General features: G+C 45.3%; 1 protein-coding gene across 3 annotated transcripts; it reads right to left on the bottom strand.

The window, feature by feature from the left end:
- Positions 1–3,694: 3,694 nt before the first annotated feature.
- Positions 3,695–12,949, bottom strand: TAF8 (TATA-box binding protein associated factor 8). 3 transcript variants are annotated; one of them, XM_056845021.1, is made up of 8 exons: positions 12,884–12,949; positions 10,932–11,088; positions 9,577–9,675; positions 8,260–8,322; positions 7,326–7,450; positions 5,714–5,861; positions 4,949–5,082; positions 3,695–3,881 (listed from the first exon to the last, which is right to left on the bottom strand). In XM_056845021.1, exons 1-8 carry the CDS (start codon positions 12,923–12,925, stop codon positions 3,738–3,740), a joined length of 912 nt encoding a protein of 303 aa, XP_056700999.1. In that variant the 5' UTR covers positions 12,926–12,949; the 3' UTR covers positions 3,695–3,737. The 3 variants fall into 3 exon arrangements, with proteins under 3 accessions (XP_056700999.1, XP_056700998.1, XP_056701000.1); XM_056845020.1 differs by having other exon boundaries at positions 10,932–11,091; positions 12,884–12,936; XM_056845022.1 differs by lacking the exon at positions 12,884–12,949 and adding an exon at positions 12,786–12,804 and having other exon boundaries at positions 10,932–11,091.
- Between the last annotated feature and the right edge of the window lie 1,964 nt (positions 12,950–14,913).

Here is a 14,913-nt window from a genome sequence, read left to right as displayed (position 1 = left end):
CCAAAGATAATGGTTTACAGCTGGTCTTTCAAGTTCTCCCTGTGAGAGGATTTTTATGATAATAAAAAGCATTCCTGTCACAGCTGATCCACTAGAAGGATGAGTATCAGCGGCTTCAGGAATAATATGAATAAAGGCCGGCTTGGTAGGATCTCTGAATCCTGTTTAGACCCCTCAGATTAGGCACAAGGGAAACGAGACATCAATCCAATCATGCTGCTTCTTCTACCAACAGAATATTATGAAGTAGGGGCTGTAGCAAAATAAAATAAAAATCGGCTTAAAATTGCAAGATGCTTGAGAAGAGACGCTAACAGGAAAGTCAGCACCTAAGCAAAGCCAATGAACAACCTCACCTGCAGCAGTTCTGCACATCCAAGGTTCTCTAATATGTCACATGATGAGCAGGAAGAGCAGAGAACTAACTGGGGGAATCCACAGAATAATAGTCTACTGGACTGTGCTTTCAAGGAGTATCGCAGCTGCACAGGCATTTATCACAGGCTGGGAGCAAGAGAGATCAGTGCACAGCTGTGCAGAGCATCTGTCACAATCAGCACCTTGCATTATGGGGGTGCTGCAACCAAACCACAGGAGGATACAAAAAGTACAGCACACTTTATATGCACAAGTGGGAGAATGGACCACAAAGGACTCACTGCGAAGATGCCAAAGCCACAGGACAGCTTTGTTTTCATGGCTCTACATGCAGTTAGTACATGCAAAGACTAAGCCCTTCCCCTTAGTACTGCTGTGGCTAAACTGGATTAATACTGAACAGGAACTAACACTTAGCAAACAGCAGGACCAAGCAGTCTCCATATGCAGGCCTTTCCTATGATCTAAAGCCAGAGCAGTATTATGCTGGCTCCCTCTCACTTTGGATCTCTCCCATAGAATGGAACCATCAACCTAAACTCACTTGAGTATTCTGGTATAGTAGCTTCTTGGCAGTGCTCCAGTGCCAATGGCTATCGCTGAGTTGTGCCTGGGACTGATCACATGCAGGGAAAGAAACAATGCACTGCCAGCTCAAGGTGCCAAAGGACTGTAACTCTGTAATTTGATGCTAGGTCAAACAGTTGGCTGATCAGAAGGAATATATTTTACAAACTCATGAAAGGTAGGAGAACCCAGAGACATAAGAGCCACCTCCAAATACATGCCAGAATTCTAACTTCAAACCAAATTACACATTATGTGTAACTGTGACATCCACCCCCCCCAAGGGTGTTTTTTTGGGGTTAAGTTCCAGGTATGCAGGATGAAAACAAGCAAAAAAGCTGGGGGGGGGGGAACCCTTATTCACCTTTATTTTCCTCCAGTAGTTTTTCTCCTAAGAACTGTCCCATATTGCTCCTCTCCTTCTCCCCTACCAGGGAAATGGCTATTAGCACCAGAGAAGAGGGATTTTCAGCAGTAAAAACCACTGAACAGAAAGGTTAAAGAAGCTTCCCCTCCCACCTCACTACTCTTCTGCTTCCGGCTGCAGACTTTATGGCTGCAATTTGTAACAATGTAAACCCTGAGGGAGAAATCTACAAGCAGTGTAACTTGGCCCTTGTTTTCCACTGCAGTGCAGTTACTCCTAGAGGGGGTCTGGAGAAGGGAGGAAAGTTACGGGTTGCAACATATAACAGTAGGAAAACCTGAACCCCACCATAATGAACAACAGTTTCATAGCAGATCTGCTAGCACAACAAATCAGCGTCTTTTTCACACCACATTTCTTCAGTTCAGAAAATACCTTAAACTGTGGTTACCCCAGAGCAGGACTGCTTCTAAACCGTGGTTTCAAACATTCGTTTGGAGAGAAAACAGTGCACCAGCCCCACAGCTTGTTCTTGAGACCCTAAACTTGGCTTGAAGGATCAGAGGACAACATCCAAAGCAGGATGTGTCCTCAAGGTCCATTCTTATTTCCTTCCAGTTTCACTAGATCTACAATTTTGTTCAGGAAGGCAACTGGAAACTTTGGAGGGGGGGAAATGCAAAATATAGTCCCTTCCTTCTTGTCAACTTGCATGTAATAAACACAGCATTGTAATGATTCTTAAGACCAAAAGCTTTCTCTGAGTTGAGAGGGGGAAAAGCATTTTTTACGGTGCAAGTTGAGTCCAGAAGCTTCTGTGGGCCCAGAGTTTTAAACTTTCCACAAAGAACCTCACTTCTCCTTTTGGAACATTTTCAGACAAATAGTTTACAACTAAAAAGTGTTTTGGGGAAAGCAATTTTGACAACCACAGAACAAGCTTGCTCAAGGTGATGCTGTAGGTCTCCTGAGATTTTTTTTTAATAGGCCAACCCCCCCCCCCCCATGCTTAGAAGCCAGGTAGAGAGCAGTGGAAGGGACTGGCCTCAGTTTCTAAGAGGAAAACTGCACAGTCATATTAGAAACCAAAGACTTTTCCTGCCACTTTCTATGAATATTGGTCAAGTTCATACCCAACCTTTCATATGGGGAATAAGCAAAAATACCAGTGGGCCACAAGGACTGTGTGTCCATCTTTTACAGCTCTATGAGCTTTTAAGTAATGACTTGTTTTCATCTGAAGGTTGATGTCAAAACCACAGAGTTCAGTAACATCAGGAAACAGCTGTTGTTGTTGGGTTAATCTTCAGACTGCTGGAGTTAACAGAATCAAAAAACAAACCTTTTCAGTTAAGATGCAGCTGCAGCCATTAGAAGGTGGAGAAAAAACTGCTCCCTGCAGCTCAGCGCTTTTGCTTACTCTTGAAGCCATTACGATTTCTGCCAGTAAGAAAAAGCTATATTCATTTAAAAGATGACAATACCATATAGAGACACTTGAAGTTTCACCCGGTCAGTTTTTTTCCCCCTTCCTTCATATTCACAACCAGGGTCAGAACCTTTGCAAGAAGCAAGTGGAAATACTGCAAAATAGTAGCACTGAAGAGCTAAGGAGAGTTGAAATCTAAGACTCTGAATCATAAAGTGCAGATACAAGATTCAAAAGCTCACAAGGAATTCTCAGCCAGTTGAAGGCACAACAGCCACAACCAACCTGCTGAAATATAACTGCATTTTAAGTGGACATCTTGTAGAATTTGCTCTCAAGCATGGTCACTGGCAGATCTGGTGGCAAGTTTTTCTTTTAATCAAGCTATTGCTGTACTCCCTCTTGCAATTCTCGTAGCAGCTCAAATGAACACTGCAGCCCCAAGCGCACCCAGTCCTTGAGAAAGCTCAGAATTATGCAGCCTTGATTTTCGCTAAGGCACAACTATTGGTATCCAGCCAGCTCTCATCCAAACCCACCACATTTAGCACAGTGGCACAGCCTAAATCCCAGTGGCCGCAACTTAAACAAGACACAGATGGCTTGAAAAGAAGGGACAAGTCTCCTGTGGTTGCTTGATGCCTGGTGAAACGGGAGGAAGCATTCCGCACTGTCTGCAAATCTGCCTGCAACACTCAAAAACAAGAGTTCATCTGAAGGACTGAAAGATGGCTGCAGTAATCACAAGTGGCAGCATGTTGACTACATGACTACACATCAATACACATGGTGCTTTCAAGTCAGGGTTTTCAGTCTTTAGCTTAAGTTGTAACAAACCACTAAAGGGAAAAGTTCCAGCGGAGAAGACCGCCTTGCCATCGGACTCTCAACCAGCAGTACATTTCTGCCTTTCCTGTGCCACATCTCAACAGCACAGGGACCACTGAGGGCCCACGGCGGTCTCTAATTTAGTCCACCCCGCCAGTTTGCCCCAGTTCACTTCTTCCTGCGGATCTTGGGTTTCTTCACTGGGCGGAGGTAGGGATTGTCTATCATGTTTTCCTCTCCATTTCGGCTGCCCGTCATGGATGTGTTGTGCTGTAGTACTGACGCATTCTCCTTCTCAGCTCCTGAGTCATCCTGATAAGTAAGGTAAGATGCAAACAATGTCAAATTCAGAGCTGAAGAATGCCCAGACACAAGAAATAAAACAGAAGATGCTCAGGGCCTACAAGGCAGTAATCAACATTGGGACATTGCAGGGAGTGGGGTGCCCCCTGCTGGGTAACAGGAAATGCTTCCTGGTCTAAAACGGAACGCAAAGTAGCGCTGCGCTGAGTTTTTTGATGCAAAAATTATCAGCAAAGGAACAAACCAGCAGGGGAAAGGATGCACAGAGAGGAAGCCTACCCTCCACTCTTTTGCACATTTTCCCCATACCTGTTTAGCACCCACCGTTTCCCTGATTTAATGTTGTTTTGGTGCAAATTTAATTTTTACTTCAAAGGCCTTCTTCACTGTGATCCCAGAAAATTAAAATCCCATACAGATTGTGATAAAATCATAGCACATCATCAGTCATAGGTGGCTACATGACAATATTACTGGAGGAAAACAAAACCCTTCCCTCCTCACTCTGAAAGAGGAAATGGATCTGTTACCTTGACATACAGCCAATGCTTCCTGTCTTTTTACACTACATGTTTTATTGCCCACCAAAGCTTTGTGTGTTCCAGTCCTGCCATGTGGTTACACAGGACCAGTTAGGGCAGAACGTGGGTGAGGATGCATATTCGGATATGCACCTCCATTTACATTCTGCCCTAACTGGAAGCTGTGGGCAACTAGGACAAGGTAAGGGAACACTGGCCCAGTTGTCAACAGAGATATATTTCCTTGTCACCCACAACATCTCCCACCCCTATAAACAGTTTTACATTATTTTGCAATGGGATGCAAAAAAAAAAAAAATCACCAAAAGGGGTGTTCTGTTCCATTGGAATTTTTTCCCTTATGGTGAGAAGCCACATTGCCTACCAGCAGTCTCCAGATGTATTCAGGAGGATTATGCAGAAGAAATTTATACAGCATATTCCAGTTGCAACTTTTTTTCAACTTCAGAGGACTGTTTAATATGGAATTTACAGGTATCAAGAAATAATGGCACACTGAATTGAACTTTGTCTCTAAGGCTCTACCATACTCACATGAATTGGGAGGTTCTCTGTGTCCGTCTGATCATCTTGTTCGGATGAATCTGTCTCCTCCATCTGCTGCATTTCCAATTCAGAGGGAAGCAGAGCTGTCAAATAGGGTATGGCAAAAGGCCTGGCAGCTATCACTGGAGACAGGGAAGGGAGAATGTCAGTGTCAGATAAAGAGGTCTGAAAAGAACCTTGAAGCAGAGGATCTCCGCTATTATGCTGCCATGGTTCTATATGCACCTAATCTATTAAATAATCAGGCCAATCCATCTGCTAGCTTATGCTGTTCTCAAATGTTAAAACTTTGGAATCTGGAAGTAAAAAGATATGAGTAATTCCCTAATGCCCTGATCTGGGTGGCCCAGGCTAGCCCAATTTTGACAGAACTTGGAAGCTACGTAGGGTCAGCCCTGCTTAGTATTTGGATGGGAGACTGCCAAGGAATACCAGGGTCTCTATGAAGAGGAAGGTCATGGCAAACTACCTCTGTTAGTCTCTTGCCTTGAAGAGCCATAAGTCAGCTGTGACTTGACGGCATTTTACACACACACAATTCACTAATGAATAATGAATTCTGAACATCTTCCATTGACTATATTATTAGAACAGTCGGATGTCAGTTTGATGCACCACTGGGATACATCATAAGGCTGTTTAAGTGATTCTCCTAAATAGCAAGTCAATGCCAGATCCTGATATAACCACACAGCATCCTACTTAAAAACACAATGTGCTTTGCCACTTAGACTGCCATTTAGAATCTCTTACAAGGGAAGGTGCTGACATCATCCTTGAAAAGGCTCTGTGTCTCTCCTGTCTTTGCCATAAAGCGAGTCAAAGCTCTTTCAACATCTCGTCTTTGGGAGGCAGCCTTCTCTCGTAGGATCTGGTAATCCTGGACAGGTTCCCGGTAAGTCTGAAAGACGGGAGAGAGAGAGAGAGAGGCAATGATGACAATGCACAATCTTGAACTTGTAATGATCAGACTCATTGGGGGCCATCAGGCCAGACCTTGCTATGGATAGAATCACAGAATCATAGAGTTGGAAGGGGCCATCTAGTCCAACTCCCTGCTCAATGCAGGATCAGCCTAAAGAATCCCTAACAAGTGTTCATCCAACTGCTGCTTGAAGACTGCCAGTGAGGGGGAGCTCACCACCTCCCTAGGCACTGATTCCACTGCTTAACAACTCTTACTGTAAAAAAAAATTCCCCTAATATCCAGCCGGTACCTTTCCAACCGTAATTTAAACCCATTATTGCAAGTCCTATCCTCTGCTGCCAATAGGAAAAGTTCCCTACCCTCCTCTAAGTGACAGCCTTTCAAATACGTAGAGTGATCATGTCTCCCCTCAACCTCCTCTTCAGACTGAACATTCCCAAGTCCTTCAGCCTTTCCTCACAGGGCTTGGCCTCCATGCCCCTGATCATCCTTGTCACTCTCCTCTGCACCCGCTCCATTCTGTCCACATCCTTTTTGAAGTGAGGCCCCCAGAAATGCACACAGTCCTCCAGGCCCCCTCATTCAGATCATTTATAAAATTATTGACAAGTACCGGGCCCAGAACCAAGCCCTGTGACACCCCACTGGACACCTCCCTCCAATCAGATTAAATGCCATTGACAACTACTCTTTGGGTGCAGTTCTCCAACCAGTTCCCTATCCACCTAACTATTCTAGAATCCAGTCCGCAGTCCTCCAGTTTATCCATCAGAATATCATGGGCAACCCTGACAAAAGCTTTACTGAAACCCAGGTAAACAACATCAACAACATTCTCACAACCCAGTAAGCTCATCACTCGATCACAGAAGAATACGAGGTTGGTCTGGCAGGACCTGTTAGGGACAAATCTTTGCTGGCTTCCCCAGATCATGAAGTTGTCCTTCAGATGATCACATATTGATCCCTTTAAGATCTGCTCTAGTATCTTCCCTGGGACAGAGATCAGACTGACTGGCCTATAGTTTCCTGGGCCATCCCTCCTCCCTTTTTTGAAGATTGGGAGAACATTCACCCTCTTCCAGTGTTGTGGCACACTTCCCATCCTCCAAGATATTTTGATGATGGACAAAGGCTCTGTAAGCTCTCTAGAAAGTTCTTAGAGCACTCACAGGTGCATACCATCTGGCCCAGGGGATGGTTCGCATCCACTGGATAGGCAACCAAAACCTCATGTGCAAGCCACTGATGAAAAGTCAAGTAACTCTTCAGTGAGCTGCTAATACAATGGGGACTGCCCAAGGCAGGATGTATCTTAAACAACTCAGTATACAACCTTCCATTAAAAGTTCTATTGGAGAGCCAATTTCTGTGGCAGTTAATACAAAATTTGACATCATGTGATCTTTTTTGGGGGGAGAAGGCAGGCCAACTTACCGGTGTCTTGATGTAAGTGTGAGGATCTGGGAATTCTGGGAAATGGCATGGGATGTGGGGTGGGTGAGGCTTGTTTTGTCCCGCTATCAGGGCCTTTGGGGTCACAGGCTGATTAGTTACAGGCGCTAAAATTGGAAACAGAAATTCAGTCATGGCAGCCCTTGCCACTTTGCTAGCAACCCAGCATAACATTGAGGCAATCTACTGGGACAAACCAATGGCACAGGTGCACTTAATACAATTGAGATGATGAACCTGTTAGGCAACAACATAGTAAAAACTGTTCCCTGCAGGCAGAATGGTACGAAAAAGGCTGTGCAAGAATTTAATATGACTGATTTTGCAATATCAAGGTAACTGCACATATTACATGTCCCATGTAAACAGCAGCCCAGATTTTCTCTCTCTACCCCATAATCTAAGTCATGGCATCTTCATGTTGTGCATTTCTTTTCCCTACCAGCAGCCAGCAATAATGGGGAGCAGAGTCAGGGAAATGCAAAATCAGGCAACACTGCAACACAAGGTGGCAACAAGGGATTGAACTTGAAAGGAAAATACCTTTTTGGTGCAGTCCTGTATCCAACAAACTGTACCGTTACATCCTCAAAGGCAACACCTACTCCTTGGCTTGTTCCATTTGTTTTGTTATTTGCAGAGAGTTCTTAACACAGAGGAGCATTCAGAAACACCACTTTCCACCTGCATCCTCAAGTGGTGTAACCCATTCTACCTCATCAGTATTCTACTTTATTTTGCTGTACATTCAAAAATTATTCTGTGCTTGGGCCCCAAATCCCTACACAGGCACGTCCCACCGCTCCATACGTTTATTTGCAATGAAGTGTCACTGATTTTTTTCACAAATAAGCACGCCTAGAACTGCAGCCTCAGATTCAGCAGCCTCCCAGACACTAGACAAAAGCTCACATACGTGCAGTGATCACCATCCGCTGGGACCGTTTGGCATAAGCAGGGAGGTTTTCCACATTAAATCCTAAAACAAAGGGAAAAGAGAGTCCTAGCAGCCTGTTCCACAGTCACAATTGTAATTCATCCATCTCTGAAACCCTGGCTCACTGGCTGCACTGCAAAACTGGATAATTCATCAAATATTTGCTTTCCCTGACTCCATATGAATTCAGGCAGAGATTTAGACAAAACAGCAGGTGCCCACACTCACTGAGTCATGTGCCAAAAGTCCCAGTTGGGCCAAACTTAGAAGAAGGAGGAGGAGAAGAGTTGGTTTTTATATGTCGACTTTCTCTACCTTTTAAAGAGAATCAAACCAGCTTCAAAATCCTCCCCTCCCTCTCCCCACAACAGATACCTTGTGAGGTAGATGAGGCTGAGAGAGTTCAGAGAGAACTGTGACTAGCCCAAGGTCACCCAGCTGGCTTCATGTGGAGGAGTGGGGAAACCAACCTGGTTCACCAGATTAGAGTCCGCTGCTCATGTGGAGGAGTGGGGAATCAAACCCAGTTCTCCAGATCAGACCGCTCCTAACCACTACACCACACTACAATATCTACAGCTAAGAAGAGCAGGAGTGAGTAGGCTGAATTTTCTTCTGGAAGACAAGAAGGCAGGGGGTACATGGGGAAAAGAGACCAAAGGGCAGTAGGACCACTCTACCCTTCCATGGTACCCACCCACCCCAATCCTCATGCTCCAACCAACCAAAGTGTTGGATCCAACAGTCAGTCTATAGAAGGTGCTAATGGCTGCAGATATTCCCTGCTTTCCACTCTTCCAGCAAGCATGTCTGATGCTGGGAAAGTTTATTCCTGGGGTCCCAGGCCTCACATGAACTAAAGCCACACAGGTAGGGAGGCCGCAGTGGGGAAAGGGACAATATCATCCTTCCGGCCTCTACTGATGGAGGAGGAAAAAGGGGAATTATTTCCTTCCCTTCTCCCTCATCACCGCAGTCCACTCACTTGCATGTTTGTTATACCACAGGTTCCATGACCCCGGGAATCAACTTTCTCAGGGTCAGAAATAGCTTCTGGAGGAGGGGAAAGCAGGGAAACTCCATAATCCTTCTGTAACTGTCTCTAACTCAATAGATCAAGGACCATTTGAGTGTGAGGCTGAAGAGATATGAAAGTAAGTGGGAATTGACTGTACATCCTCACTAGCAGCAGCCACGTCCATAAAATTACCAGTTACAAAATCACTTTCCACCTCTGCACACCTGCAAAACCGATCACATGCAATAGAGCCACATAAAGCACATCCAGGCACTCACCCATTTCCACTAAGGTGACAACAATATCTGAAAGGGTTGGCTGAGTCCTTGCAGTATGTTCACAGAAAGATTTTGCACTCCTCCCTATTTCTGAAATATCTGGGAAAGAAAAGTGTTGAGATTTGAAATCTACAGTCATTATTATAACACTATAACTAATGCAAACAAGTCCCACTCCTGTGAGAAAAATCAAGGTATTTGATGCCCCCTTTACTATACTACTTGACACCGTTAAACTTACAGGAATGCGAATAGAAGTGTGCATCCCCAACTTGGCTATATGTTTCAAAGCACATGACCATGAACAATAAGGTCATCAAACTGTCAATCAGCTTATGCTTCTGTGTGATCCACCAGGTATGTCAAGATCACAACAGTTCTCCTCGTTTGTTAAGAGAAGATACCAATTAACTGACAAAAGGGCTCCAGGTGTCAAAATTCTGTCCTTGAAAAATGACTGGGAAATATCAACTGATGCAGAATGCAGCATCCTACTTAATATCTAGGGATGGCTACAGGGAGCATCTTGTGCTTATTCTGATCTCCTTGCACTGGCTGCGAATCCAGATCAAAGTGCTGGCCTGGTGCTTACCTTTAAAGCCATTCGTGACCCAAGTCTGACATACTTAAAGGACCATCTCTCCCAGTATATACTCATTTTGCAACTTCCCTCTGCCCAGCATGGCCTTTGGCTGTTCCCTCTGCCGCTGCCTAGATCCAGGCTTTTCCAGTTGCCACCCCTCTACTCTAGAACACTCTACCAGAGGAGGTGAGGTAAGTGTCTATGCTGCTTGCCTTTAGGAGAGGCTGCATTATTCAAAAGAGCATTTGGCTGAGTGGCTCTTTGGGTGTAATTTCATGATTACCATAGATTAGAATACCGCTGGCTGCTTATTCATTGTTTCTTGGCTATTTTTAGAAATGTTTTAATTTTAATTATTAAGCTGATACTCAACTTGGAGAAAGACAGGTTTGCAAATAATTTAAGTGACTAAAACAGGTTCTTGGCAGAGAAAATGAATGGTCCAGGCTTCCCATATGACGCAGGAGCAGCACCCAGCTGCCAAGCCTTGTCAGTGACAGTACAAAGGGCTCTGCAAACAGCAGGCAGGACAGAAGGGCAGGCTTCCAGACTGCTGCAACGTCACAGCAGAAGAAGTTTCTCCTGCCAAACGGCTTCCTTTCAATGAGGTCTTAAAGCAGAGCAGGAGTCTCTTTATGGTCAAGTCCAAGAACAAAAAGTAGAACTGTCTGTGTTTGGTACTGTCTTCATTTTAAGGAGAATGTATGTGACACTGGAAATGGACAGCTTTTTAATTATTTTAACCCAGGAACACATGTTTGGTGATACTCACAACTCTGGATCATCTCCGTCATGGTTTCTACAGCAGCCTTCTCAGCACTCTCAAACCCAGCCTCTGTCAGCAGTGAACTGACCACTACCTGGAGGGTCCTTCTTCGAGCCAGATAGTAATTGTCTGCTGGGGTTGTTGAGTGTTTGCCACCTGACCGCTGCTGGGACAGAACCAAAGCAACAAACAGAAATAAAAGACCGGTGGTTCGCAAACAAAGAGCTTGCAAAAGTTGCCAAGAAGTGCATGGATACTGCTAAACACGATTCTACATGGTCCTTCTTCAAGAGTTTAGCACTTGTACCCTGATCCTGCAAGTACTTTCCATTCCAATGATGACTGCTGTATTAACCGGTACTACGTTACTGCAGAAGATGGCAGAGCTGAACAAAAAAGGCTCTTCTCACCCCTACCAACTCTGTGTTCCTCATTCATGAAACAGCATTGTACTTCTTTAACTTGGAAAATACAGAACTACACACAAGAAACTGTGGGAAGTGATTGGGAAATTCCCACAAATATCCCTCTTCCAGGGTTATATAAACTCTCAGACTTCAGTAGGCTGTTTTAACCTCTCAAAAGATTTCAACATTCCATACTTCTTGAAACCTATTCAGTCCTAACCAGGCTGGTTTCCTAGGATATTATTGTTGTTTTTTGAGGGGGGGGGAAGGAGACCTCATTTACAAAGTCATATTTTTTTGCATTCCTATGGCATCCCCTAAGTAGGCAGAGACCCAACTACATCTGTGGCTGGTCTCATTTTACTGCTCCTATGACTCTGAAGAACCAATGGCCTTTTGGAAAGAGTCCTGCCGTCGAAGCAGTGCCCTGTGTTTCCAGCTTGGGAAACGCTGCATTGTAGAAGCTAGTGTCCCACCCCCTGCTTTGCACATGTATATTCTGGCTGACCATATTAGTTCTTGACAGCAACATGGGCTGTGCTCTCCGTCAGAGCAATGGCCACAGATCTGCACAGCCTTCTAAACTAAGCCTCTATGTCCTGTGAATCCACATACAAAATTAAGATAATACATATTAGTATTTATTAGTCACCTGTTTGCTATTTAGGGACACGGAGGCATCTCACTAATCGTTTAACTACAAGTAAGCAACATTTGTACAATGTTCTCCAAAGCCGCAGAAGCCTGAAACATTTACATGAGAACTTCAGATGTCTTTTTTTTGGGGGGGGGGGTGTTCCATTCCTCATTCTTTCGAACTGAACGCATACCCTTTAAGACGGGAGGGGGAAATTAAAGGTGTAAAATGGATGATATGATTTCTACACTCTGGTTTCAAAAAGCATGGGAGGGAGTCCCTGGGAGCGGAACGGGGACTGGCTGTGTTGACGTTTGCGCTGCTATCTCATTTCTTCCACTAAAGGGAACATAAGAAAAGAGAACATAAGAAAAGCCCTGCTGGGTCAGACCAAGGCCCATCAGGTCCAGCAGCCTGTTCACACAGGAGCCAACCAGGTGCCTCTAGGAAGCCCCCAAACAAGATGACTGCAGCAGCACCATCCTGCCTGTGTGCCACAGCACCCAAGATAATAGGCATGCTCCTCTGATCCTGGAGAGAACTGGTATGCATCATGACTAGTATCCATTTTAACTAGCAGCCGTGACTAGTATCCATTTTAACTAGCCGCCATGACTAGTATCCACTTTAACTAGCAGCCATGAATAGCCCTCTCCTCCATGAACATGTCCCCTCTTAGAGCTGGCAGCCATCACCACCAATGTCGTCTCCATAAACCGAACCGAAACCCACCCCATCAGTTCAGGAAGTATCGAGAGGAACCGGGTCCCGCACGTCGCCGTCGGAGGCCTCGTAGTGCTCGGAGTGAACTCCTACCGGGCGGGCCTGAAGCACAGACCCGGCCACACGGCTCCCCAGGCCTACGGGCGGAGCGCTCCTCAAAAACGGAACCACTGTCCCGAAGCCTTCCTTACCGTGCCCGAGCTGTTGGAGCCGCCGGTTCCTGTGTCGGCCATCTTGGCTCCATGAGAGAATGCGAGGAGGCGCGGCGACCTAGAGCATGATGGGGCTTGTAGTTCTCTGAGGAGCAAGTCGGACTCAGCCGCGCTCTGTGAAAGAATGTGAGCCGGCGCCGCTATGTAGAGCATTGTGGGATTTGTAGTCCTCTCAGGTGCCAGGAGGAGCCCCGTGGCGCAGAGTGGTAAGCTGCAGTATTGCAGTCCAAAGCTTTGCTCACGACTTGAGTTCGATCCCAACGGAAGTCGGTTTCAGGTAGCTGGCTCAAGGTTGATTCAGCCTTCCATCCTTCCGAGGTCGGTGAAATGAGTACCCAGCTTGCTGGGGGTAAAGAGAAGATGACTGGGGAAGGCCCTGGCAAACCACCCCGTTAACAAAGTCTGCCTAGTAAACGTCAGGATGTGAGGTCACCCCATGGGTCAAGAATGACCCGGTGCTTGCACAGGGGACCTTTACCTTACAGGTGCCAGGCGGGGTAGTAGGCAATCTTGAGTACACATAGTGAAGAGTGGCTCTCCTTGAGCGGAAAGGGAGAGTAAGTAGATTCCGCTCAACAGTAAGCTCAGTAATTTTCTGAGAAAGTGAAACAAAACTGATGTATGGGGGGTTGTATATTTAAACTCTATCCATTACATTGGGCCAGGTAAAATAGACCAACATAGTCTGGCTAAACAAACAAATATTTTACAATATTGTCGAAGGCTTTCACGGTCAGAGTTCATTGGTTCTTGTGCGTTATCCGGGCTGTGTGACCGTGGTCTTGGTATTTTCTTTCCTGACGTTTTGCCCGCAGCTGTGGCAGGCATCTTCAGAGGAGTAACACTGAAGGACAGTGTCTCTCAGTGTCAAAGTGTGTTGGAAGAGTAATATATAGTCAGAAAGGGGTTGGGTTGAGCTGAATCATTGTCCTGCAAAAAGTATCAATGATTCAGCTCAACCCAACCCCCTTCTGACTATATATTACTCTTCCTACACACTTGACACTGAGACACTGTCCTTCAGTGTTACTCCTCTGAAGATGCCTGCCACAGCTGCTGGCGAAACGTCAGGAAAGAAAATACCAAGACCCCGGTCACACAGCCCGGATAACCTACAAGAACCAAATATTTTACACTTTAGACGTTCATCTTTTATCACAGTTGTGTCCCTGAGGGAGCCAGAGGTGGATTTTGTGTTCATTACTTATATGCACATAGAGCACATTAGAGTTGCCAGCTCTGGCTTGGTAAATACCTGGAGATTTTGGGGGCGGAGCCTGAGGAGGGCAGGGTTTGGGGAGGGGACTTCAATGCCATAGAGTCCTGTTGCCAAAGGCTCTTTCGGCTGGAGATCAGTTGTAATAGCAGAGCTCCAGCTAGTACCTGAAGGTTGCCAACCCTAGAGCACATGCTTTATTGAGTTATTGCCATTAATAGAGTTCATCTGATTTTCCAGATGTTTCGCAACAATTAAGATATGTACTTGAAAAAAATAAAGCATTTTGGTGCTTCACTGTTACTCTTAATGTACTTATATGTACATAGAGCACATTAGAGTTGCCAGCTCTGGCTTGGTAAATACCTGGAGATTTTTGGGGCGGAGCAGAATATGGAAGAGTGCAGTACGGTCATACAAATACCCAAAGAATCATTGCCAGTGACATAACTCAGTTCAACTATTAGCTGCAAAATAGTGGGAGCAAATTGTTTTGCCCTGTAAATTCTACCCCACAAAAGGATGTTGAGGACTGCTGTTGTGTAATTCTGGTAATCCTTCCCGTGACCCTTCAAAATCCAAGTGTTTCAGAAATTACTTATTAAATATTTTGTGTATCCTCCGGCTTTAGGATTGCCAGACATGAGCCCTCTTAACTGCACTCTAGTTCTGCAGTCCTTACCTAGGGTCATATACCCTTCCAGAGCAATCTATGAAATCTGGAGGGCATTCAAAACTGTTGGGGACAAATGAGGGCATTTGGGATTGTAGGCAGTGCTTTCTTCCCACTTGC

The sequence above is a fragment of the Euleptes europaea genome, chromosome 2 (genome assembly GCF_029931775.1).
Source record: "Euleptes europaea isolate rEulEur1 chromosome 2, rEulEur1.hap1, whole genome shotgun sequence".
NCBI classification, from domain to species: domain Eukaryota; kingdom Metazoa; phylum Chordata; class Lepidosauria; order Squamata; family Sphaerodactylidae; genus Euleptes; species Euleptes europaea.
Note: the sequence above shows the minus strand (reverse complement) of the source record. Positions and strands in the feature narration are given on the sequence as shown.

What these genes read in the sequence shown, in the direction of transcription:
- TAF8 (XM_056845020.1), bottom strand. Translation starts at nt 12,925, where the DNA reads ATGGCCGACACAGGAACCGGCGGCTCCAACAGCTCGGGCACG. An exon ending in TGTCACCTTAGTGGAAATGG is followed by an intron (nt 8,323 to 9,576) that starts GTGAGTGCCTGG and finishes CCTTTGTTTTAG; the next exon opens with GATTTAATGTGGAAAACCTC. An exon ending in TGATGTCAGCACCTTCCCTT is followed by an intron (nt 5,083 to 5,713) that starts GTAAGAGATTCT and finishes CCCTGTCTCCAG; the next exon opens with TGATAGCTGCCAGGCCTTTT.